The 26,573-nt window shown below is 49.9% G+C and overlaps 2 protein-coding genes across 2 annotated transcripts; one reads left to right on the top strand and one right to left on the bottom strand.

Annotated features, from left to right (window-relative positions):
- Positions 1-497: 497 nt before the first annotated feature.
- On the bottom strand, positions 498-4,725 carry LOC127297643 (polyubiquitin-like). Its single transcript, XM_051327960.1, has 6 exons — positions 4,255-4,725; positions 4,077-4,152; positions 3,759-3,835; positions 3,324-3,638; positions 2,487-2,522; positions 498-1,340 (listed from the first exon to the last, which is right to left on the bottom strand). Exons 1-6 carry the CDS (start codon positions 4,441-4,443, stop codon positions 657-659), a joined length of 1,377 nt encoding a protein of 458 aa, XP_051183920.1. The 5' UTR covers positions 4,444-4,725; the 3' UTR covers positions 498-656.
- A 16,840-nt stretch (positions 4,726-21,565) lies between these two features.
- Positions 21,566-24,971, top strand: LOC127297644 (uncharacterized). Its single transcript, XM_051327961.2, has 2 exons — positions 21,566-22,820; positions 22,916-24,971. The coding sequence occupies exons 1-2, from the start codon at positions 21,682-21,684 to the stop codon at positions 24,765-24,767; spliced, it is 2,991 nt and encodes a 996-aa protein (XP_051183921.1). The 5' UTR covers positions 21,566-21,681; the 3' UTR covers positions 24,768-24,971.
- Positions 24,972-26,573: the final 1,602 nt, after the last annotated feature.

Here is a 26,573-nt window from a genome sequence, read left to right as displayed (position 1 = left end):
ACGCCGGCGTCCCGCTCGCCGCCGGCAGCGCGCGACGGTCATGCGCGAGGGTCGGGACGTCCAGGCGGCAGCGCGTCGTGGCCTGGGGCGCCGACGTGCGCGTCCCGCGGTTCGCGCTCGACGGCCTCGAGGCGGACGCGCGGCGAGGGGCGCAGGCGTTCGACGTTGCGGTCCGGATGCCATCGACGCATGACAACGGCCACGGGGCGACGCTGGTCTTCTGCTCGGGCCGCCTTGCGGTCCCCGTGTTTTGTGTCCCACGTCGACGCCGTTATGCCCGCGGCCAACGACGTCTCGTTCAACACTGGCAAAACATCATATGGCCGGTTAATATATGAAGTAGTACGCGCATGTTAATACCGGGTAGAACTTAACCATCTCCATTAACAACTAACAAGGCATGTCACGGCTGCCATCCAGAAACGACAACTGTTTGTCAATTTTACACTTTTTTTTTTCGAGGGTGACGGGGAAAAAACCCCACCGCTTGTTATTAATCTCGAATGGCTAAGCAGCCGGTCCATATGAGTACGTCATTATTAAATAACTCCACGCTAGTCGAGCAATTACTATCTAAGTAATATCACCATAACCCAATGGCCATCAGAGACATCATGTCTTTATGAGGAATTCCTCCGATGACCATGGCATCCACATCACTGGCCACCAGGAGGTCGAAGGTGCAGATGGACGGTGCCGGCACCACATATCTCTGGAAACAGGGGTTGGCCGTCCTGAAGCAGGTCTCCGTACGACAAGAGGCGTTGCTCGTCTGGGGGAATGCCCAACTCAGCGTAGATCCTCGCCTTGATATCGTCGACCGTATCCGAGCGCATAAAGGCATGTTCGATGACGCTCTTTTCAGTCTGCGTCCTGACCGAGACACGCAGCCTCTCCAGCGGGAAGAGGAATTCAACACCAAGGACAGAGTCGTTTTGGATGTTGTAGTCAGCCAAGGTGCATCCGTCCTCCAGCAACTTGTCAGCAAAGAAGAGGCGTTGCCCGGCTGGGGCCATACACGTCTGATCAAAAATCTTTGCCTTCACACTGTAAATTGTATCTGAGCTCTCGACCTCAAGAGTCGTGCTCTTGCCAGACCGCATCTTGGCAATTATGTGGATGCCTCTGAACACAATGTCAAGTATGTCCTCCTCCTGGATGTTCTGGTCCTTTAGGGTGCGGCTGCCCACTAGCAGCTTATTGATATAGATGAGTCTCAGATGACCTGCAGGGATGCCCTCCTTCTCTTGAATCTTAGCCTTCACACTGTTGATTGTATCTGAATCTGCGACCTCGAGAGAGATGGTCTTGCCATCGTGGATCTTGACAAAGATGCACATCTGTTGATCAAGTGCACCAAAAATCAGATTTTAGACAAAAGGCGCCTTCCATTAAAGCCAGCCAACAAACAGTACATGAAAAGAACAGTAATGATTCCAACAGATACCAGAACTGGAAACAGTAATCTACATGATAGCAGCAACCAATCAACAGGTTCCACAACAATACATGGCCCATAGCACAAAGATTGAAAGCCAATTATGAACATTAGGAGTAGGACCATCTCCGTGTCATGCTCTAGTCCTTCATTGATTTAAAAACTATTTTTGAGAAAATCGACTCGGCAACATAAATTTGATTGATATACTGATGAAGACTACTAGCAGTACTAGAGTACTACTACTCAAGAATCCTGCATAGTTATTGTTCTCCTTTTAGATAGAATGGGACATGACACCATTTTTCATATATATTCTCAATGTAACCAATCCTAAGGTCAGATAAATCTTATGAGATCAAGCACACATGCTATACACCACTCCTAGAATTAAACCACATATGGTAAATACGCAAACTTCATTACTCATACTGCTAATAAATAAATTCTAGAGATCATGTCATGGATACGTATTGACTCTACTAGATACTGGAGTCAGGCAGCTGTATTATGAATTAGCATATCTCTGAACGTACAAGCACGGAGAAAAAACAACATTGTACTATGATTTTGAATGCTGCCCTATATGTTCATCATTGGCTAGCGAAATTTCACTAATTTGAAAATTAAACAAATCGCTGGGCGAAAACAAGTGGCAATGTTAAGTACTGAAAACGTGGCAGGAAGATTTTCAGGTCATATAATTGGCGAAGGCTGATCATACCATAACTTATGCTGGTAAAACAATTATAACTTCGTATAAAGTTACCACATCAGTGAATGTGGCAACCATGTGCAATACACTTAGATGAAAAAATATAAAGCATTTTGTGCAAAAGAAACCCCAGAATAACATATAACGATCATGAAGGCTTAAAATATGCTCAATTCTAAATAAGATGGCATTGCAAAATTACTTAGCAGCAAATTAAGTAGTAAAAACAACTATATCTTGAGGAGATCCGTAACAAGAATGGTGGATCTCGGAATCACTGAGCAAAGATGGAGCAGGCAGAAAGGAAAGCTGAGTGAAGGAAGAGAGACTCACATTGGAATAAAGTCGTGGTCGCTTGTTACTAGTGTCCTGTCACAAAACAAACTCTGGTTTATTAGACCTCCCCAGAAGCAGATAGTCCTGTATAGATATCATGGAAACAACCTAATATCGAACTCTACTGTTGGTCCGTGTTTCCAGTAACACAAGAAGCGTGTGCATCCTATCAAGAATCAGAAAATATCCAGCGGCGCATAAGGAAATATGATCTTAACCAATAAAGGAATACTAGAATATAATATTCACCTATGACTTGGCTAATCCAACATTATCATTGCACAGAAAAAAATATATGGTGCAAAGACTAGCAGATGTTCCAGGTTTCAGGTGATTACTTATGACTCTGAACACCATTGTGCCCCAAATAGAGACAACAAGTTAGTAACCGCCAAAGTGATAGCTAAGAGATATGAACACTTTATCTTGGCTAATCCAACATTATCATTGCACAGAATATTCACCTATGAATAACAGTTAGATCAAATTATCACACATCATATGTGGTGATCAATTAAATTGTGAATACTGAATCTGAACAAACATAACTTATTCCAATGTTGCAATTAATCAAGCAAGTTTACTTATAAAAAATGACTGTCTGTTGACTATATCAATGTACATCAAGACAGGTATGTTGTGCATGCACCACACTACAAGGGCTCACTAGACAAATAACATGGAAGGAAAAGAAGGTCCATGTTCATTCTTGGAAATAGATACTTTTGATAAGAAGTGTATTTTGACTGTACAACCTCAGGTTGCTTATCTTTGTGTTTCAGGATTCCAGCTTTTTTTTTTTCTCAGTTTAGGAGTGCATTTCTAGGAGCGTACCTTGTTTTCTGCTCTCAATCGGGCAACCACATCATCTTTGTTTCGGGCTGCCATTTCCAGCTCCTCTATCTTGTGCTGAAGCTGTTTTGCTGCTTCAGTAGCTTGTGCTGCCTCAACTTCTTTTATCTTAAGGAGCACCGTGTTTTCCTTGTCCATCGTCCTCAATTGGTTCCACAGATAGTCCCTTACTGCACCCAATGCTGAAACTTCCTTATCCTTGTCTGAGCTCAGAGTCTTACAAGCTTGCTTTAATTTTCTTAGCTCAGCTCTTAAATCCCTTGCAACGTCCTCATGATCAGCCTCCTTCGATTGTATCTGGCGTTATTAGTAAAAGTATTATTCTAGGAACACAATTATCAAGAAAATCTACGTGTTGTGCACAAAACTGGGCAGAATGCTCTTCTTCAGTTCTGAAACTGATGTTTCAGTAATTACCTTCTGCTGTGAGGAGGCATCGACGATAGAGAGGGCATCACGGGTGCTGGACGCCTCCAAATCACTCTGTTGAAGTGCTGCATTGGTTGATCAAGAGGGCAGTGGTATGAGTAGCAGCACAATATATAATTCCATCGAATTAGGCCCATAAATGAAAATCCCCTAATGGCCATCCAAATCGTTACTAGGAGTATTAAGCAGGCCATAGACCTAGAGAGATTGAGGCAAGAGGAACAATGATGGCACCCAATAATCGGCCAGAATAATTCAGGGTAAGGCGCCAATATCCCGGCCGGAATATGAAGATGGGAGAGTTACCGGCGAGCTTGTTGCCGCTGGCATCGTGCGAGAGCTCCCTGTAGGCCGCCTTCCACCGGCTCCTGCTCGCCTCCGCCTTGAATCAACACAATAACAACCCGCATTAGCTCCAGGCCCCCAAAAAAAAGAAAATCAAAACCCTAGAGAAAGAAAACTCGAGGTTCGGCGACTCGATCACCTGGCGGAGACGGGCCTGGAGGGCGTTGTCGCGGGCTCCCGACGAGTCGCGCCGGGCCTTGCCGGCGGCGAGCTCCTCGACCCGCGGCAGCAGCGCCTCGACCCGGTCGTAGATGCGCCGCCACTCGACGCTCCCGCCCTCCCCGGGGGTGTTCTCAAGCGAGGCGGCGCCCGAGTCGGCGCCGGTCATGGAGACGAAAGCGCGGCTATTTTCCACACTCCCGCCGGCCCGTCTGGTGGTAGCAGTAACCCCTAGAGGAGCTCAATGCATGTTCCCGCGGCTTGGATCGGGGAATGGGGATTGCAGTGGCGGAGGGGATTTCAGGTTTCCGGAGACGATTTGGACGAGACGAGATCATACATGCATGGCGTTGGCGGCCGGCTGGAAGAGCGTGGCGGCTGGCTGGTGCGTCCGTGCGTGGTGTTCTCTACGGCTGGAGAAGAAAGTGAATTATTAAGACCGTCTGCATCGGCCAGCCCAAGCCCAATAGCGCTCCCAAAAAGCGCCGCGCCGGTTAAATAAAATTGCCGGCAACCCTACCCGGTGTCTACGGATAGGGCACCGAGATCGGGCACGCTGATGCCTCACGCCACGTCGGATTCTGATGTGGGCTCCGCCTGTCATCCACGTGACCCCAATCCCTACAAGTCTCCCTCAAATCTTTCCCTCCAGTCCTCCGTTATTTTCTCCCGTCCTCCGCTCCATCTCCCGCGACGCAAAACCCTCGCTGCCACGCCACCGAAGGAGAAGGCTCCGGCGAAGCCAGCAAAGGCGCCGGCGGAACCGCGCACGGTGGTGCCAAAGGAGAAGCCGGCGAATGTAATGCAGCAGGAGTGTGACGACGAGAAGCGTTGCTCCATCTTGACGGCGGACCGCAGATGGCGCCGCCTCGCGAGTGATGCGAAACAGCCGAGGAGGTGGCGATGGCGACCAAGGTGTGTCTCAACTTGGGTGGCATGCCGTTCGATGCCCGAAGTGGATGCTACCCCCTCACCAGCGGCAACATGGTGGGCGGCAGCGACACGTTCTCGAGGAGCGCCTTTCCCTCTTCGTCGGCATACTTCACCAAGCCTCCAGCGCTGTCGTAGATGCGTTTCTCGCAGATGGAGGGGCGCACCCGCTACTCCCCTAAGTACACCATACGTGAATGCCGACGCCTATTTGGGAGCCGCCGGTGGAGATGCTCTAAAAGGAAACTACTGAGGGTCCTCGGCGGATTAGAATTCGCAGCCCCCAGATTCCATAGCCCTCCGATCAAATAGTTCTTGATCGTCGGATCAGCTGCTGCGTTTGAGTCGTTTCTGGTTTTGCTGCCGGGTAGCACAAGTCATTCGATTGTAGCAAAAAGCTTCATGATGGTTCAAAACTTTTACCATGCAAGTGTGTAGGGTCATGAATACCTTGTTAAGATTTGTACTATCATATTCAACAAACTCTCTTGATGCACACATTCTATTTGATCTTTAAGTGTTTTTGGAGCTCGACAATGTGTGCAATTGTAACCCCCTGAAGAAATCTAAGTCCAACACATTCATGTTGGGTGAATTAGCAGGCTATGCAATATTTTCATGTACAAGCTTGTGTCTACAACAGATTCAAAAAGTTCAGGATCATTGGGTAGAATATTTGTCCTTGTGTTATCTTGTTGGATAAAAGTAGCACTGGTAGAAAAAGGGGCTTTAGTCCCGGTTGCGCAACCGGGACTAATTATGCGAGACTAAAGTCACACTCTTTAGTCGCGGTTGCTTACGAACCGCGACTAAAGGCCCATCCACGTGGGCGGCAGGCGCTTGTCGGGGCGGAGGACCTTTAGTCGCGGTTGGCCAGACCAACTGGGACTAAAGGTCTCCGCAGGTTTAGGGTTTTTTACCCCCCTAAATCTGGTTTCTTTTTGTTGTGTTTCATTTCTTTTATATTTTATTTTTTGTTTTATTTTAATTTCAAAGAAGTTTCAGTACACATATTCTACGGTACTATATACACGTTACACGTTGATGCATATGAATATACAATTTCAAACAAGAACAATTGAAGAGGAATATATAATATTCAGTCTCGGGTGACCATACAAGAACAACTTCAAAGAAGTTTCCATACACAATTTATCAAATTAGAAGTTCTTCGTCCTCATAATAGTGTTCTCCTTTAGGATAGAGGACTTCCCTCATCAAAAATCTTGCCAATTCCTCTTGAATTGGTCGGAAGCGAGCTTCTGAATTAAGCTTCTTCCGCAAGTCATTCATCCACAAGTTGATATCCTCAGCCCTTCGCTCAGAGGTGTATCGCCGGATGAACTCACACACATAGTATCCACATAGATTGGTCCCCGGTGGCTGAATATCCACATTAGTATCCTTAAAAATGTTAGCTCATCTTTGAATTCAGCGGTTATGTCATCTTTGAACCGTTTTCAAACCCTACAGGGCAAAGAAATTAAATGAACAAGGGAGTTATTAATTAAATGAACAAGGGAGTTATTAATTACTTGTCCATCATCAGCCGACGGCTAAACTGCTCTTTTTTCGCTTATAGCTTGTACAACCTTATGTGCAATGAATTCACTCATAACATCCCTGTTGACATGTTTTTGGTCTCTAGCGAACATTATATTTGTTCTTACAATTCTTAGCAGCTGCAGTAACCGTCACAAACGGCCAAACACCAATTCTTTGCCTTGCCATGGCAGTGAGAAACATCAACTTTCCTATTGAGTTTTTGTTTTTGTTTTGGACAGTCCTTTCCGGGTCTTTTTCCTTGGGTAGTAGATAGTAGTGCTTCCTCTTTTTCGTCATGTTAAACCACTTCTCATCCATATGCACAATGTTTTGCATACTGTTGAATGTAGGGTCTGCATCTGCTAATGTCATCTCATCTAGCATGTTGATGCAAAAGTCTACGGGGTCTCTCTTATTCTTGTTTGTCAGCGAGGGCTTAAAACTGCTTGAGATTCTGCTTACTTTGACTACCTTGAATTTGTTGTATAGTGTAGTAGGGCTTATATACCAAGTGTCCTAGCAGTGAACGCACAGTTGAGGGACATGCATGATATCATCTGTAGGATTCCTACCACAGTTTCCTTTTTTATTTGACACATCAACTTCTAGGCTAAGAGAATTTTGATTCATTGTAGTCTCCCATATTCTTTTGATAACTCAAACTTGTTCTCCAAATAAGATAACCACGTCCTTTTTGTCACTTCTTTTGAACACCTCTACTATTACAGAGGGTCTCCAAGGACATGTAAGCATCATATCTTTGGGGGTCTTCGCCTCGGCATTTTCTCTATGCCTACTGTCGCAATACAACTAAAAAAATTATTCACGAATTTAGGTTCAGGAAAATGAGTAAAACTTGCTGCAAAATGAGAAAACATGCTGGAAAATGAGAAAATCACTTGACATGTAACTGAATTTAAAATTGCTTGTTTTTGACTTTGAAAATAGTCGTTGCTCATGTTATTTTATGTCTTTGTAGGTTCACTGTCAAGACAAGTGGACTAGTTGTTTCCTGATCTAGTTGCACATTGTGAAGGTCATCCGAACAATTTGTAAAGCACATTATTCTTGAGTATAACGAAAATAATCCAGTGACCAACGGCACATATACACAAGAGTTGAGAATTGGCCATTTGGTGCTATTTTGATGTCTGTTGGAGGGAGTACAAAAAAAATTGTACACTTAGACATTTTATGTTGGTATACAAAGTTGGGACAAAAATATTTGTTCCTCGTGTAAAAAAAATCGACGCTCCAATATAACTCTTCAGAAGACATTTTTTTTTCATTTTTACACATGACACAAAAAAGTCTTTTTTCTTCAAAACTTTTGTGTGTGAACATAATATTTGTAGATGTACACGTATTTTTTTTGGAATTTTCTAGCTTTTCAAAATGTGCTTTTTAGCCATTTTTTATAATAGGTTCATATATGCTTGGTGACAAAAACACCACCTATGTTGACTCTGTTCATTATTTTTCTAGTACGAGGAATCACTAATTTCAGACGTGGCAAATATTCAAAATGCTGCAACCGTAACGGACCTGTATGATCTAAGAATTGGAAAGAAGATTTGCATGGTGAGGCGTACATAGGAAACATAATTTCCTCATGTGATTGCTGTTAGGGCAATATACTTGATGTATTACCAGGGGGCCAAAGGCCACAATATATAGTACATGTACAGATGCAAATATGCAGGAAGCCCCCTAACATATGGGGAAACTACAATATACAGATATATACTCTAACACCCCCCCCGCAAACTCATGGTGGATCCACAACACTGAGTTTGGAGAGTAAAAAGTCATGCTGCGCTCGAGTTTGTGCATTTGTAAAGAAATCCGCCAACTGCAAATCTGAAGGCACATAATGAACCGCAACAACCTCATCCTGCAACTGATCACGTGTATAAAAAGCATCAACACCAATATGCTTGGTCAGCCCATGCTTGACCGGATCACGTGCAATACTGATAGCACCTGTACTGTCAGACAAAAGTGGAGTGGGTGTCGTAACAGAGACCCCAAAATCTGCAAGCAATCACCGTAACCAGGTCACCTCAGCAATCAACAAAGCCATAGCCCGCAGCTCAGCCTCAACACTCGAACGAGAAACCGCTACCTGTTTCTTCGTCTTCCAAGCAACAAGCGAACCACCAAGAAACACACAGTAAGCAGAAAGTGAACGACGATCCGTAGGATCACTCGCCCACGTAGCATCCGAGTAGCACTGGAGCTGGAGAGAGCTAGAACGAGGAAAGAAAAGGCGACGAGTGATCGTGCCACGAAGGTAACGAAGAACACGGAGGAGATGACTGTAGTGAACAGTGGTAGGAGCTGAGACAACCGACTCGAGAATATGAACAAGATAAGAAATATCAGGACGAGTGACAGCAAGATAAACAAGACTCCCAACAAGATGACGATAACGTGTGGGATCAGGAAGAGGATCACCATCAGTAGGACGAAGCTTAACATTAAGCTCCATAGGAGTATCAACCGTGCGCTCATCCCCAAGAGCAGCACGAGCAAGAAGATCCTGAATGTACTTCTCCTGAGAAATAGAAAAGCCATCAGAAGTGGAGGAAACCTCAATCCCAAGAAAATAGCGAAGATGACCAAGATCAGTCATGAGAAACTGATCACGAAGACGAGCATTTACAAAGGCAATATACTCAGGATCATCACCAGTAATGATCATATCATCAACATAGAGAAGGAGAAGGGTGCGTCCACGAGGAGAAGTGTGAACGAAAAGTGCTGGATCATGAAGACTAGGAGAGAAACCAGCAGCAGTCACCACAGAGGCAAAGCGCTCAAACCAGGCACGAGGGGTCTGTTTGAGACCATAGAGAGAACGTCGAAGACGACAAACCATCCCATCGGGAACAGAATACCCAGGAGGAGGCTGCATGTAAACCTCCTCACTCAACTCGCCATTAAGAAAAGCATTCTGAACATCAAGCTGGGAGACAGACCAGCGGCGAACAGAGGCAACAGCAAGAAGGGTACGCACAGTAGTCATATGAGCCACAGGGGCAAAAGTATCATCATAGTCACGGCCGTGCTCCTGCTGAAAACCACGAGCCACAAGACGCGCTTTATAGCGCTCAAGAGATCCATCAGAGCGAGTCTTAATTTTATAGACCCACTTACACGTGATGGGACGAACACCAGAAGGGGGAGAAACAAGATCCCAAGTGCCAGTGCGCTCAAGCGCAGCGATCTCTTCAGCCATGGCAAGCTGCCATTCAGGATGACGCTCGGCATCCCGATAAGAAGTCGGCTCGGAAACGACAGAGAGACCATACTGACTACGAGAGTAACGAACTGGAGCACGATGCTGACGAACAGGCCGAGAAGGGGGAAGGTCATCTGCAGAAGACAAGTTATCAGAAGAAGAGGAAGAAGGGACAGAATCGGAAGGAGCCGAAGCCGGAGAACGAGGAGTACTAGGTGGACTAGACGAACGAGAGGATGGCGTCGAAGGGGGCGCATCAGAAGTAGGAGGGAGGGAAGGAGGGACAGCAGGGGGTGCATCCGGAAAAAGAAGAAAAGAGATATCATCCACCGGGTAAGTACCCGAGGTGGGGCGAGGATAGAAGGGACGCGTCTCATCAAATATGACGTCACGAGAGATGCGCATCCGACGACCAACGGGGTCCCAACAGCGATAGCCCTTATGCTCATCACTGTATCCGAGAAAAACACACTCAACAGACTGAGCGGTCAGTTTGGTGCGTTCGCGAGGAGGCAGAAGGACATAGCAGACGCAACCAAATGAACGGAGAGTCGAGTAGTCTGGAGAAACACCAGAGAGACGCTCGAGAGGAATGCCACCCTGTAGAGCAGTGGAAGGCTGAATGTTAATGAGGTGGGCCGACGTAGCGACAGCCTCAGCCCAGAAATGTGGCGGAAGAGAAGAGGCAATCATCATAGCACGGGTGGTCTCAAGAAGATGACGATGCTTACGCTCGGCGACGCCATTTTGAGCATGCACGCCGGGACAAGAAAACTGGGCGAGGGTGCCCTCCTCAGCAAGGACACCACGAAGGTGCTGAGAGATATACTCACCAGCAGAATCAGCACGGAACACGCGAATGGGTGAGGAATACTGAGTGCGGACCATGGCCGCAAAACGCTGATAAATAGAGAGCACCTCACTGCGAGAGTGCATGAAAAACACCCAGGTGTACCGTGAAAAATCATCAATGAATAAGATATAGTATCGATGGCCCCCTTTCGAAGCGAAGGGAGCCGGACCCCAAACATCTGAATGGACTAAATCGAACGGTCGCTGAGAGACAGACACACTAGTAGGATAGGGAAGCTGAATCTGTTTGCCTAACCTACAACCCCGACAAAGGTAACGACCCATCTCCAGAGACAGACCCCAGAAGGCCACGATGAACCAAAGACGACAGGCGAGAGTCACAAAGGTGACCAAGACGATGATGCCACTGCTGAAAAGAGCCGGTGACAGAGGCAACAACCGGAGGAGAACTGGCAGATGAAGTGGCAGCGGAAGGAACACGAAGCCAGTCTAACTCTCAAAGCCCCGGAGACTGACGGCTACGAGGGCCAGCTCCAACCAGGGCCTGAGTGCGACGATCCTGAACCGCACAAGACTCAGCGTCAAGAATGACACGACAACCAGAATCAGTGAGCTGGCTAGCAGAGAAAAGGTTCATCTGAAGGCGAGGAACATGAGAAACATCAGGGACAGAGAAAGAGGGAGTAGAAAGGGTGCCTGTACTAGAAACGGGAATAGAGGTACCATCATCCGTGACAACACGGACAGGAGAAATAAGAGACCGAAGAGCAGACAAGATAGAAGACTCAGAGGTCATATGAAAGGAAGCTCCAGAATCCAGATACCACGGGGACGTACCTGACTGTGTAGAAAGTGGTGGTCGCGTAGTGCCAGAAGAGCCAGTCATAGAACCAGCAGCGCCCGACGAGGAAAAGTCTGGAGTAGCGAGCAGACCTGTTGACTGCCAAAACCCACCGGCGGGCAGCGACGGTCAACACTGTAGAGCCGGGAACAACCTAGAGCTGCGGCTGGCTGAGGTCCCTCCGAGCGACGGCCCGCAAAGCACTTCTGGTCACACGTCCGATGCTGAGTGCAAGGGCGTGCCACCTGACCTATACCTGGTCAGGAAGGTGATGGAGATGCCTCGCTTAGTTTCCTGCATGGCATACACGTAAACATTAAATAAGAGCCTCGATCGGCTCTCAGGTCATCCTGTGAATCGGCTCAAGGAGCCGATCCACCCATGATTCGTTCGGGGTGAACGAATATATGGTGGTCCTGCTTGATCAAGATAAAGCTAATTAGATCTACGACGATTTAGGGTTTTCACCGCATAATCGGAACATCCTACTCACGATTGGGCCTCGCGGCCACGCACGGTGATCGTAAGCCGATCCTAGATAGGGCCTAAAAACCAACACGAGGTTGATCCCCGGAACATCCTGTCTAGGACTAGCGAACGACACCCTACGTGCCGCTGGATCCTCCAACCCTTTGTAAGGCCTAACTATTGCAGATATTAAACTAATCCTTGTAGAACAAGGAGCAATCGTAACGGATCAGATCTACCAAATAATGATCAAGCGGGGTGCCGCCCCCACACCTAAGATAGGTGTGAGGGCGGCTAGACATGCAAGGGTTGCACTACAATAGCATGTTACGCGAAGAACTATGCTAACCCTAACACATCTATGATAACTACGTTGCTCGCCATCAACAAGGCTTCAGTACGAGCAACGCATGAACAACGTGGAGCTTGTGCTGCCTAGATCGCAAGATGCGATCTAGGCAGCATGTCGCTTACCGGATAGAAACCCTCGAGACGAAGGAGTTGGCGATGCGCCGAGATTGGTTTGTTTGGTTGAACGTGTGTTGTTGTTTATTCCATAAACCCTAGATACATATTTATAGTCCAAGGGACTTTCTAATTCAGGCGTGCACCTAACCGTGCACGGGTAAAACTCTAACTTCTAAACCGACACGTAATCTAATATGTTACAGATACAAGGGCAAACTAGCCCAAACTCAGCATAACAGGCCGATTCACGTAATTCTTCCATGTACATTTCTTTAAGTCCATCTTGATCGCGGCCCACCTCTGACTCGGTCAAATTCCGGTGATAACACATGCCCCCCTGGTTTTGGAATTGGTAATTCCAAAATCACTCTGTTTTCCTTCGCCGGGTCATGTCGTGCGTAACCGTTGCAGTATCCGTCATCATGATGCCTTGCCTTCTCAACTTCTCCGCGTGACCTGGCAGTTTTTTCTTTTCTTTTTCTCTTAGGCACCACTTCCTCGGAAACTGCTGTGGCATTGAATTTCCACTATATCCCCTTTTATTTAACCGCTATGAACAGTTCTCCTCTGCATCTCCTTCGCATTAGCACTCCATTAGCCCTCCTGCGCCACCATGTCTTCCTCCTCCTCTGCCTTATCGGATCTTTCCAGCCAGTCCTCCCCTTCCCGTGAGCCGACGCCGGAGCCGACCCAGGAGGAAGTCCACGCGGCGAACACCCGCCGCGCCATTGAAGCTGGGGAGGAGTCCAGCCACGACTTCTCCGTCTGGTCTGAGGACGATAAGTCCTTGACCGACGGGGAAAGCGACCTCCGCTTCCTCGCTAACGGGGAAACGGAGGAGGAGGAGGAGAGCGATGACGATCGCTTCTCCTGCGACTTCACCTCTTCCGAGGAGGAGGGGGAGCCGGAAGAGGAGGAGGATGACACCTTCTCTGACGAGCCGCCGGCCAAGCGGTTCTGCCCCTGGCCGGGCAACCTCAGCGACTTCGACAGCGACGATGACGCCGATGAAGAGGACGAGGACAATGAGGGCCCGGTCGGCGGCCATTGGAGCGACGACGAGCCCGCCGGAAGCAGCGCCGACAGCGGCGACGACGACGACGACGAGGGCAGTGACAGCCCGTAGATAGGACCTCTAGAACAGGGCCAGTAGTAGTAGATGGGGCAATGTATCCCCTAGTACCTCCTTTTGAGAGCAATCAGCTCTTTATGTAAGAAATCTATCAATGAAGAACTTTTTCCCAATTTGATTTTGCCGATTTCCTTTGAGTTTAATTTAGCCGATTCCCTCTTCCACTGACCTTGCCGATTCGTCCCCTTTGCCAATGCGTAATAAGCCGATAACAACGCATCGGTCCTTCGAAATTCGCCCTTCCCTTCTTCAACTGATGATTTTTTAAGTCTGGCGGATAATATAGAATCTTCAGGAAAACCTTTGAATTCTTCCAACCAAGCCCAATGGTCCTCTTTAATACTCATCATTTGCGAAGAAGGTTGCAACGAAAGATCAGCCGATGATATCCCAATCGGCTCCTTGAACAGAGCAAAACAGAGCATCCACCAGGCCTGCTGCCCCCCGAGCCTTACTCGAGGCGAGAATGTCAGAGAAGACGCGCCAAAGCCGATCCCCTTTCTTCTTTAAACAGCCGATAACCCCTTCTGTCAACACGGCTGAACTAGCACCAAAGATTGGAAATCCTCGACAAAAAGGTTCAGAAACCCGGATTGGCTCGAAGCAGCCGAAGAAATTTCCATTGTTTTACTCCTGCGAAGAAGCAGAAGGCACCACAGTTGGCCTGGATTTGGTGGAGATTCGGTAAACCTCGCATAATTCTACTAGAGTCGATGGCTGCGCATCGGCTGCTTCTCAATTCTAAAGTCGATGCCCTCGCATCGGCTGTCAAAATTTTTTTTTACCGCCGATTTTCTCCTATCGGCCCCCAATATTTCATTGCACACATGTCCTCCTGCATCTGTTCCCATGTTCATCGTATTTAGGTGCCCCGAGCCGAATCTGTCAGGGAATGGCAGATATCGGCTCTGTAATTCATACGTCGGCTCCGGTAGGAACAAGGACTAACACAAGCAGAACATGTGGTGAGGATAAATTTTGGCCGATTGCTGGGATCGGCCTCCATGACGCTTGAAGCATTGACTGAAGGTTTTGTGATGTCCCTTCAAAGATTTTTGGGGCCGATCACAGGGATCAGCCTCGCCATGCTTGATCATCGCTTCGCTTCAACTACATGGTCAAGCCGTTGGATAAAACCAGCTTAACCCTTCCCTTCGTTACGTCGATGCGCTCGCAGTCGTCCAAATTGATACCCGAGAGGGGTTCTTGGCCTCGCCGCTTCCCATGCGTTCATGCCGCCCGTTGAAATTTCGGCTGAGTCATCGGCCCGGACGACCTCTACCTCATCTCCATCCCACCGTATTATGCATTGGTGCATCGTGGAGGGAATGCAGCAGCTGGCGTGGATCCAATCTCTTCCTAGCGAGACAGCATAAGTGCTCGTGCTATCGACGATGAAGAACGTTGTAGGGATAGTCTTCCTTCCTACGGTCGGATCCACGTTCGTAACACCTTGTGCCTCGTACGCTTGGCCATTGAAATCGCTCAATGTCACGTTGGTCTTGATTAGATCTGAGCTAGAGCGTCCCACCGATGTAGCATAGAGTACGGCATGATGTTGATCGCCGCTCCGGTGTCCACCAAAGATCTTATTTATGTGCCTCCCATCGATATAACCTCGCAAGTACGGGGCCTTCAGATGTCTGTAGCTCTTTTCTCGTGGCTTCTCAAAGATAACCGGCCGTGGGCCGCAGTCAAGTTGTGCCACGGGTACCTCGTCTAAACCTGGAGCACTGAACTCCGAAGGGAGGATGAACACCATGTTTGTACCAGCCGATGTTTCATCATCGGCTTTCTTTTGCTTGGGACGCCACTCCATTTTCCGTGGACGACCCTCTTCATCCAGGGTCCGCTGAACTTTCGCAGCCAGATCAGGCCGTGCCTTCCTTAACGTATGCAAGTACAACCTTTCGGCTTCCTCCAGGCCGCGCAACCGCTGAACCCTGCGCTTTTGGGAACGGCTGAGTCCGTCAGGGCACCACCTTGGACGGTGGTACCTGTCTTCTTCTTCTTCCCGTCCCTCGTCTTCGGAATCCTCGAGATCTGCCCACCGAGGGGACTCAAGACGTTTGCTTTGTGGCGGGAGAGGCCCTAAGCGCTTGAACACGGACACGTTGGCTGCCTCCTTTTTCTTCCTGGTTGCATTACGGGCAATTGCCGATTGTGGGCAATCGGCTCATTCCCGAATCCCAGCAGTTGTCCGAAGAAGGGGCAGTCCGGTGCACGGCGTTGTCATCTTGCTCCCTTGATTGTTCCGTGGCACGGCGCTCGTGCTCCTCCTCATCGTGATCGTGCCGACGATGTCTTCTCGCTTCTCTAGCCGTACGATCTCTTTCATCATCATCGCTGGATCGTCGGCGTCGGTCGTACTGACTCACATACTTGTTGAGGAGGTGATCAGAGAGGGGTCGCTGATATCTTATGTTTTTCACCTCTCCCTCTGTGACGTAGCGCTTGCCATCATGACGGAGCCGATCGCGTGGAGCGGCCTCCTCTGTGTCCTTGCTACGAGAGCAGCGCCTCGTCTCCGTCTTTGCCGCAGTGGTTCCCGTGTCCTACCATGTTGATGCCGAACGAGGATCCTGGCTGGCAACCTTCAGGGTAAGTGCACTCCACCATATTAACGGCGGGAAAGGGCTGGGTGTCGACCTTCATGGCGTACTGGTTGAAAATTAGACGCCCTTTTTCTATCGCCGCTTGGATGTGCTGACGCCATACCCTGCAGTCGTTGGTGGCATGGGAGAGCGAGTTGTGCCATTTACAGTATGGCTTTCCGTTCAGCTCTTGCACCGTGGGGAATTTGAGACCTTCGTGAATCGTCAACTGTTTCTCCTTGAGCAGGAGGTCGAAGATTTGCTCAGTCTTGGTCACGTCAAAATCAAATCCCCGGGTGGGCCTGGTGGCTTTACCCATTTGCGGGGCACGGGGTTCCTCCCCGAGTCCATTCAGCCATCGCTACCTCTTGGTCTCCCGCAGAACTTCGTCTTCCTCTCGCATCGACCAGGACTACCGCACGCTTGAACTTATCTTGGTACAGTCCGGGTGGCGCTGTTCATATGCCGACGCTTTCGAACCATGTGCGCCAATGAGGGATAATCGCTTGGGAGGCCATGTCCTTGAGCTGTGTTGCAAGGCCTGCTACGCCAACTCGATCGCTTCTTTTCAGCTTATACGAACCGAATAACATCGGTTCCTAAGATTTCTGAAGCGCTGGATGTACTCTGTCACGGTTTCTCCGCGCTTCGACGTAGTTGTGCTAGATCGGCAATGCCGCACTCGGAAGCCTCTCGAATGGTACCGCATATGGAACCGCTTCTTCCAATCGCTTCCAAGTCCGTATGGAGTCCGGTGGCAAAGAGGTATACCATCCGAAAGCCGATCCCGTGAGGGACTGTGAGAAGAGCCTCACGCGTAGCTGATCCGACACTGAAGCCGGTCCTAGTTGCGCCAAATATCGGCCGACGTGCTCGATGGAGCTGGAGCCATCTGATCCACTGAATTTGGAGAAATCAGGGAGCCGATATTTAGGTGGCAGCGGGATCATCTCGTAGTCGTCGGGGTACGGCTTGGAATAGCCGATTGCCCTCCTTTTCGGCACCATGCCGAACTGGCCTCTCGCATGGTACCGATCTGATCCGTGGCTGCGGCAGGAGTTGAACTCGAAGATTCGCCGGGGTGGCGTACTTAGCCAGCCATGCTTGCTTTTCCAGCTCCGAGCCAACCGCAGGAGCTGAGCTCTGGAGGTTCGTCGGGGTGGCGTACTTAGTTAGCCACGTCTCGCTTCTCAAGCTCGTCGCCGACGTTCCTCCCGTTCTCCCGAAGTCCCCGATGTTGTGGCCTGGTTTGTGAGTGCCCGCTGTTGCCACAATCTGCACATACGTGCACGCGTACCCTTGAGGGATCTCCTTGGGCGCCTCGGGCAAGAACGGGTAGTCACTAGGGTCACCACCAATCTTGTAGACGACGAATGCCGGTGTAGCCGGCACTTTCCGGTGCTGCCAACGCATATGGCAGCGGTGGGACGGGGACTGGAGTGGCAACTCCCCTTGATGCGTCCCGAGGGCTGGTCCTGACGGTGAGTACTGGTGCCTCATGATCTCCTGGATCACGCGAAGAGCGACACGCTCCAACGTGTTGACCAGGTTCTCAGAGTGGCGGTGTAGCGAGTGAGCCACCAGGTAGTTGATCTCCTGCCGCAGGGACCTGGTGCGTTCCTCCGACGGGGCAGAGAGGTCTATCCCATCGAGTGCACCTTGCGGTGAGAACCCCTTCCATCTGATGCCATGGGAACGGGTTCTTCGAAAAGAGCCGATGAAGTCGGCTTCGAGGGTGACTTTGATCTCGTCATACCTCTTCTTGAGCTCGTCGGGCAGCTCCTCGTAGGTGACTGGCGTGCCGTCCGCCATCTCAGATGTAGATGGCGATGTGGTTGATGTAGAAGCTTGTCCCACCGGGCGTGCTGTAATGTGTTGACTGCCACACCCCCCCGGCGGGCAGCGACGGTCAACACTGTAGAGCCGGGAACACCCTAGAGCTGCGGCTGGCTGAGGTCCCTCCGAGCGACGGCCCGCAAAGCACTTCTGGTCACACGTCCGATGCTGAGTGCAAGGGCGTGCCACCTGACCTATACCTGGTCAGGAAGGTGATGGAGATGCCTCGCTTAGTTTCCTGCATGGCATACACGTAAACATTAAATAAGAGCCTCGATCGGCTCTCAGGTCATCCTGTGAATCGGCTCAAGGAGCCGATCCACCCATGATTCGTTCGGGGTGAACGAATATATGGTGGTCCTGCTTGATCAAGATAAAGCTAATTAGATCTACGACGATTTAGGGTTTTCACCGCATAATCGGAACATCCTACTCACGATTGGGCCTCGCGGCCACGCACGGTGATCGTAAGCCGATCCTAGATAGGGCCTAAAAACCAACACGAGGTTGATCCCCGGAACATCCTGTCTAGGACTAGCGAACGACACCCTACGTGCCGCTGGATCCTCCAACCCTTTGTAAGGCCTAACTATTGCAGATATTAAACTAATCCTTGTAGAACAAGGAGCAATCGTAACGGATCAGATCTACCAAATAATGATCAAGCGGGGTGCCGCCCCCACACCTAAGATAGGTGTGAGGGCGGCTAGACATGCAAGGGTTGCACTACAATAGCATGTTACGCGAAGAACTATGCTAACCCTAACACATCTATAATAACTACGTTGCTCGCCATCAACAAGGCTTCAGTACGAGCAACGCATGAACAACGTGGAGCTTGTGCTGCCTAGATCGCAAGATGCGATCTAGGCAGCATGTCGCTTACCGGATAGAAACCCTCGAGACGAAGGAGTTGGCGATGCGCCGAGATTGGTTTGTTTGGTTGAACGTGTGTTGTTGTTTATTCCATAAACCCTAGATACATATTTATAGTCCAAGGGACTTTCTAATTCAGGCGTGCACCTAACCGTGCACGGGTAAAACTCTAACTTCTAAACCGACACGTAATCTAATATGTTACAGATACAAGGGCAAACTAGCCCAAACTCAGCATAACAGGCCGATTCACGTAATTCTTCCATGTACATTTCTTTAAGTCCATCTTGATCGCGGCCCACCTCTGACTCGGTCAAATTCCGGTGATAACAAGACCACGAAGACCCCTGAGAATGTCCTGATCAGAGAGTGCAACTGCAGAAGATCCTGAAGAGCCAGCCTGCTGACGATCCTGGAACTGCTGACGTAAACTGGGATCCCGCGTCCAGCAGGTGGAGGAAGTGTGGCCAACCTTGCCACAGTAGGTGCAATGAGGACGAGGGCGGAGACTCGGACCGCGAGGCTGCTGACGTAAACTGGAATCCCAAGCATCCAGCAGGCAGTGAAGCTGCGCTATCTCATGCGCAGAGAGGGGCGCGACTGGAGAGGTCGACGTACAATCAGGTGCCGACGAGGAGCTATCATCCACACGCACAGAGGCCACCAAAGGGGGCGACGGAGAGCAACACACCGATGAAGACAGAGTCGGCAAAGCGCGGTCATAACCACGTGAAGAGGCCGCGAAAGTCGATGTAGAGCGGCAGGACGACGCAGACGGAGTCGACGAAGCGCGGCCATAACCGCGGGAAGAGGCCGCAAAAGTCGATGTAGAGCGGCGGGCCGACGTAGACGAAGTCGGCGAAGCGCGAGCAGAGCCGCATGAAGAGGCCGCAAAAGTCGATGTAGAGCGGCAGGCCGAGGGAGACAAAATCGGCGAAGCACGGCCAGAGCCGCGGGAAGAGGCCGCGAAAGTCGGTGAAGAGCGGCGAGCCGACGTAGACCGAGTCGGCGAAGCGCGGGCAGAGCCGCGTGAAGAGGCCGCAAACGGCGACGAAGAATAGCTAGCAGTCATGCACGGAGGCAGCGGACAAATACCAAGTACCGAAGGTGGGCCCAAAGAAGGGGCGGGATCAGCGGAAGATATAGCTCTTTTTTTTTTGCTCTTTTTTTTTTGCTTTTTTTTTTTTTTTTTAAACCTCAGATCGAAGTCAACTTTGGAGACGAGAAACGGGCCGGCACGGATCGGGAGCTGGCGGCGCGAAACAGGAGCAGAGGAGGCAGAGAGCAGGGAGCAGTACTGGCAGCAAGGAGATCGAAGGAGGGAGCCTGATCGGGACAGCACGTTCGTTGATCTGGCTAAGGAGATCGAATCCAATCGTGGCCAGATCAACCAGAGCAGGGAGCAGGGAGCGGGACGGCAGAGCAGAGATCCAATCGTGGCTAGGAAGAGATCGGGCCAGGCGGGCGGAGCGATTCCGCTCGGGAAGAAGACCGGCGATCCCACGACGGCCACGAAGACGGCCGGACGGAGACGGCCACGAAGACGGTCGGACGGAGAGCGGCGACTACGGCCGGGACGACAACGTACAGACTTGGACCAAGTTTTGCTCTGATACCATGTTAGGGCAATATACTTGATGTATTACCAGGGGGCCAAAGGCCACAATATATAGTACATGTATAGATGCAAATATGCATGAAGCCCCCTAACATATGGGGAAACTACAATATACAGATATATACTCTAACAATTGTATTCGTTCACTGAATACTTTTCCCCATTTGCATTTTATTCCTGTTCGAGCACACAACCACCACCACCACCATCAAATATTATTTTCATCACTCTGAAATTTATTTCAAAGCATTTGTGCGACGAAAACATCTGAATTATTTTGACCAAAGGTCATTATTTTGGTTCCTACTGATATTCAGTGTGGTGTGTCGTGCACAGTATCCAGCTGGATCGTTGCCATGGCTCATGGAAGGATGGAAGGTCTGTAGTTTTTCTTATACTTTTATAAAAGGAGCATAAATAAGATGCAAACAGCCAGTATGTCCGAAATTTTACTGAAACGGTTCTTTTGTTTAGTCCATTTTGGGTATCTAGTCCTCCGTTGGCTTTGTTCCAGCTTATTGCTGCCAACCCCCTTGCCTTTATGCTGGATTTTTTAAAACTTTGTTTGATCCTGGTCTGTAATATACTCTATAAACGTTAGCATTAGGCGCCCCCCCCCCCCCCCCCCCCCCCCTCTTTTTTCCTTTTGCTGAATACTGCTGTATTTTCGTTATCTCCTGATAATGAAAATTCGATCTCCTTGGTGGATCGTTTCAACAAAAAAAAATATGTCCGAACTTTATGTGACAATCCATTATTCCTTGTGTGCCTTTTGATGATTCGTTTCCAAAAGACGAAGCTTACGGGCACTCAATCTCGGTGACATCATTCTCAGCAACGCATATGTTGTCCTTGAGTAGTATTTCTTTATTAGCTACGTACGTTGTGTAAGCAATGTGTGCCTTTTGCTGATTCGTTTCCAAAAGAAGAAGCCTACGGGCACTCAATCTCCGTGATATGATTCTCTAAACATACAGTGTATATGGTTAGCTGCTGCATACTGCAGCTCCGCGGCCGCGTGGTGTAATTCCTCGCCTGAGTCATGGCGACGGTAGAGCTACACGAGCAGGAGCAGGAGCAGGAGAAGGAACAGACAAAAGACATCAAGTTCCTATGGAGGTGGCGCAAGTACCTACTGCTGCTCGCCACTCTGGTGGCCAGCGTCACCTACGCGGCCGGCCTCAACCCGCCTGGCGGCGTGAGGTCCGAGGAGGAAGGCAACAACGCCAGAGGGCAGCACACCAGTGTCGAGCCGCCGGTGCCCTCGGGTGTGTACCCAAACCGCGTCGGCGGCGTCAACCCGCCGATGCCCCCGGCGGTGTACCCGAACCGTGTCGGCGACCCGGTGCTCGTGTCCACCTACTCGCGCCGTTACACCGCCTTCTTCTACTGCAACGCCGCCGCCTTCGTCGCGTCCCTGGTCGTCATCATGTTCCTGCTGGACCGGCGCATCAGCAGCAACCCTGTCGGCGTCACGGTGCTCCGCTCCGCCATGCTGCTGGACCTGCTCGCCCTCATGGCCGCCTTCGCCGCCGGGAGCTGCCGCGACGTGATCGCGTCCATCTACGTCTCGGCGCTCTTCGCCCTCGTCTTCGCCTACGTCGCGATTCAGGTCAGCTCGGAAAGGAAACAGGCGGCGACTGTGGAGCGCGACCAGAATCGGGACGCGGAGGAGGAGAGCCTCGAGCTCAAAGACTGGCGCAAGTTCATGCTGCTGCTGGCCACCTTCGCGACGCCGCTGACGTACGGGGCAGGGTTGGTGCCGCCGGGAGGATTCTGGAGCCAGACAGAGCTCGGGCACCGCGCCGGCGCCCCGTTGTTGCACGACGGGCTCTTCAAGATCCGGTACGACGCCTTCTTCTACGCCAACGCCAGCTCCTTCGTGGCGTCGCTGGCCATCATCATGATGCTCACGAGCAGGACGCTGAGCAACCGTCTCGCCAGCTCGTACGCGCTGCCGGTGTGCGTCCTGGTGGAGCTGCTCGGCCTCATGGCTGCCTTCGCCGCCGGCAGCTGCAGATGGGTCACCACGACAGTGTACATTGTCTGCCTCGTCGGCGCCGTGCTCCTCTACATTGTGCTGCAGATGGCCATCGCGGTGTTGGCCATGGACAAGTTCAAGACATGGCATGACACAGTTTGTAGCATGATCACATCATGCGGATGCAAACAAGCACACAAGTAATTAATTAACGTCACATCTCCGGCCCGTCTACTAATTACATAGTACGCGGGCGCTTCTTAATTGAGTTAACTAATGTCACTTGGATATACAGGAATCTGCAGGCACAACAAGGAAAAGAACAAGGAACAGGAGGGGCCGGCGTCGGTGAAGGAGGAGGTTCAACGACGATAATCGAAATCGAAATCGAAATCGAAAATGGTGAGCAGGCTGCAAAGAAGATGGAAGAGTCGCGGTCGCTTCTTCTTCTGCTGGCCACGCTCGCGGCGACGGTGACGTACCAAGCAGGGCTGAGCCCGCCGGGCGGCGTCTGGCCGGACGAGGACGACCAAGGGCACCTACATCACATCCCGGGGAACCCGATTCTCCACGACATGAAACTGAAACACAACTGGTACATGGCTTTTTACCACTGCAACACGGCGGCGTTCGTGGCTTCGGTGGTCATCATCATCATCGTCCAGAGTAAGGAGCTTAGCTCCGCCGCCGTCATCAGGCGTGCCGCCCTCAAGACGGCCATGATACTCGACTTGTTCGGCCTCATGGGAGCGTACGTCGCCGGGAGCTACCAAGACACCACCTCCACCATCTACGTCTGCGCCCTGGCCGTCGTCGTCTTTGTCTACGCCCTCGCCAAGGTGGTGGCGTTCGCATACAAGTCTCATGTACAGAGAAAGACCAAGAACCAGCATGCCGGGCCCGATAATCCAGGAGGGTTGGTCCGCCTCTCCTCCGATGACCATAACCAGCATGCCGCGTCCGAGGTTGGTGACGATGACCTCAAGACGAAGCTCGAGAGGAAGCGCAAGTTCTTGCTGCAGCTCGCCATCCTCGCCGCCACCGTCACGTACCAATCCGGGCTGAACCCGCCGGGCGGGTTCTGGCAAGAGAGCAAGGGTGAAAGATCGCTTACCGCCGGGGACCCGGTCCTCCTTGACTACTACGGGATCAGGTACCAGGTGTTCTTCTACTGCAACGCGACAGGGTTCATGGCGTCCGTCGCCGTCATCCTTCTGCTGGTGAACCAAATGCTTTACAAGACGGGCATCCGGATCCACGCGCTCCACGTGTGCGTCGTGGTTGGGCTGCTGGGCGTCATGGGCGCCTACGCCGCAGGCAGCTCCCGGCAACTGCGCACCTCCATCTATGTGTTCGCCCTCGTGGCCGCGGTGGTCGCCTTCCTCATCCTTCAGATCCTGTTCTTCGTATTCGCGGACAGCCGCCATCTGTCGGAGCAGCCATGGCTTCCGCAATGGCTGAAGGTGCTTGTCAATCCGTTGACGTCATCGCCGGGGCCGGCAGGCGAGAACGAAGCCAAGGAGGTCTCCAAGCGGCAACAACAACACATCGAGAAGCATCAGAAAAGCAAGTACCTGATGCTGCTCGGCATCCTCGCAGCGAGCGTGACGTACCAGGCGGGTCTTGCGCCTCCTGGCGGCACGTGGGGCGATGACGATAGTGCATCCTCGTTGTCGCCGTCGCCCTCGCCATCCCCAGCCTCTTCACCGGCCGGCAACCCGATCCTGCTGGACAGCAACCCGGCACGGTACCAGGCCTTCTTCTACTGTAACGCAACGTCGTTCGTGGCCTCCATTGTGGTCATCATGATGCTGCTGCAGCACACCGTGAAGAAGAAGACCGCGAAGCGGCGGGGCGTGCGGCTGTGGACGGTGCAGACCGCCGTGGTGCTGGACCTGCTCGGCCTTCTGGGCGCGTACGCCGCCGGCAGCTGCAGGGACTGGGAGACATCTGCCTACGTCATCGCGCTCGTCGCTGTCGTGGGCGTCTTCATTATGATGTATGTGCTCTTGTCATTGGGGAAGCCCAGGATGAAACCAGTGCTGAGCAAGGCCAGCAAGTTCAAGGCCAAGATGTCCAGCTACTTGGGAAGAAACAACAATGATGATGAGACCAGCCGTGCCCTACGAGAACGTGCCAATCCGTAGCTAATGCTTTTTTTTTTGGGCGCGCCTGGAGATCAGTCGACTGAGACATACTTATGTCTCAGTCACCTGGCGTCATACTCCACAAATGCAGCCCATCTATGTTGTTTGTTTCTGTTGTCATTTGTGGGCCTAATTGTAGACATTGACTTGTACTTGTTGGGCCTGAACCTTTCTACTGGACCTGAATCTTGTCTTTGACCTGGACCTTTTGACCTGAATCTTTTGCTGGGCCTCATTGTAGTCCTGCTGCAGATAAGTGAATCAAGCCCAGCACAACACATGCTTGCAGAACAAGAAAAAGGAAATCAGATCTGGTCGGCAGCGCAAGATCTGGTCGGCACATACCTTTCTCTCTGTCCATTCGTCCGCTTACCTCGTCCTCCCGACGAGCACCAACAATGGAGGGAAAAGTACATGAAAAAGGAAAAGAAAAACAAGCAGAAATCAATCAAGACTATTCCTCTGATTCAAGACCCAGTAGAAAGGAGAATCCAGATCTGATTGGAGGAAGAAATATTCACCTTGGTTAGTTCCTCTCAAGCTGAATCATCTCCTTTCCTGTGTACTGGATCATGTTGTTTCCTGTGAAAAAATGAATCAGCTCCTGTCTGAAACTTCTTCCTTCAATTTCTTACACAGCAGATCTGATTTTGTAGGTACAACTTATCCAGCTGGATAGTGCACAACACAGGGTAAGAAAAATGGAAGAAAATCATATTTAGTCAGAACAAAACTACACAGGTTGAAGTATACTGTTCATAATTTTCAGGTATAATGGACTTGTATGGTGAATACCTCCTAGGATCAGGATCTTACACATCACAGGTATGTACAATGAATATACTGCAGCTCTTCCTTTCCTGCAAACATGGTTACAAAGTGCAGATTCAGACCAGTAGTTCACTCAATGAATATACTGCATCTTGTATACTGATTAGGCTAAGAATTCAGAACAATCTGAACGGGTAATGTGCGCCATAAGGGAGCGGGTGAGAGATCCACCGATTTGGTTTCAGAAAGAAAACTGAATCATGCAAATAACAACCAGCAAATTGTATAGTTCTATGTAACAAACATCTTTCCATCAAAAATTTATGGACTCCATATATGATGAAGCATTTACATTTGCGCAGTAACACAAACATATGAGTTAGTTTGTTTTTATCAAATTGCAAAATCCCAAAAAATGATAATTTATCTATGATGCTTACATATTTACATTATTTCACATCCAAACATGCTTTCACATTTGATATAACCAGATTTGTACATAAGTTACTGATAGAATAGTTTAAAAACACTTCTTACCATGCTCCATCTTTCATGCTTTCCAGGTTGATACTACAGCTGGATCATTTAGAAATTATTCAAACAATACAGTACAGGCCCCCTACATGGTGAGTAAAACAAACTGATCATTGTATATTTGTGCTGAGAATATAAAAGTCATTTTTTACAATAAAAAATATGATATAAAATGCAGGTAGATGGTGCCTTGTCGTACACACAGATGTTGCTTGGCATTGATGAAACGGCTAATTCTGAATACTATAATGATTATCTACAAAGACCAGCCAGTTATGAGGTAAAAAAAAATATTCATGCAACATTCAAATTGATATTACAAAATGTTATTTTGGTTCCCATATTTGAGCACTAAGACTAAAAAATGTAAATTGCAGAATAAGATGTTCATGATCACTGGAAGGTATGCAGATGGAGCAGATACTATGATTGATTCGGAAGAAACAAATCATGAGCAACCATCTGTGCAGCATTCAGATACAAGGCAAACAGACAATAATA

This window comes from Lolium perenne, chromosome 4 (assembly GCF_019359855.2).
Source record: "Lolium perenne isolate Kyuss_39 chromosome 4, Kyuss_2.0, whole genome shotgun sequence".
NCBI classification, from domain to species: domain Eukaryota; kingdom Viridiplantae; phylum Streptophyta; class Magnoliopsida; order Poales; family Poaceae; genus Lolium; species Lolium perenne.
This window is presented reverse-complemented; position numbering and strand designations above follow the sequence as displayed.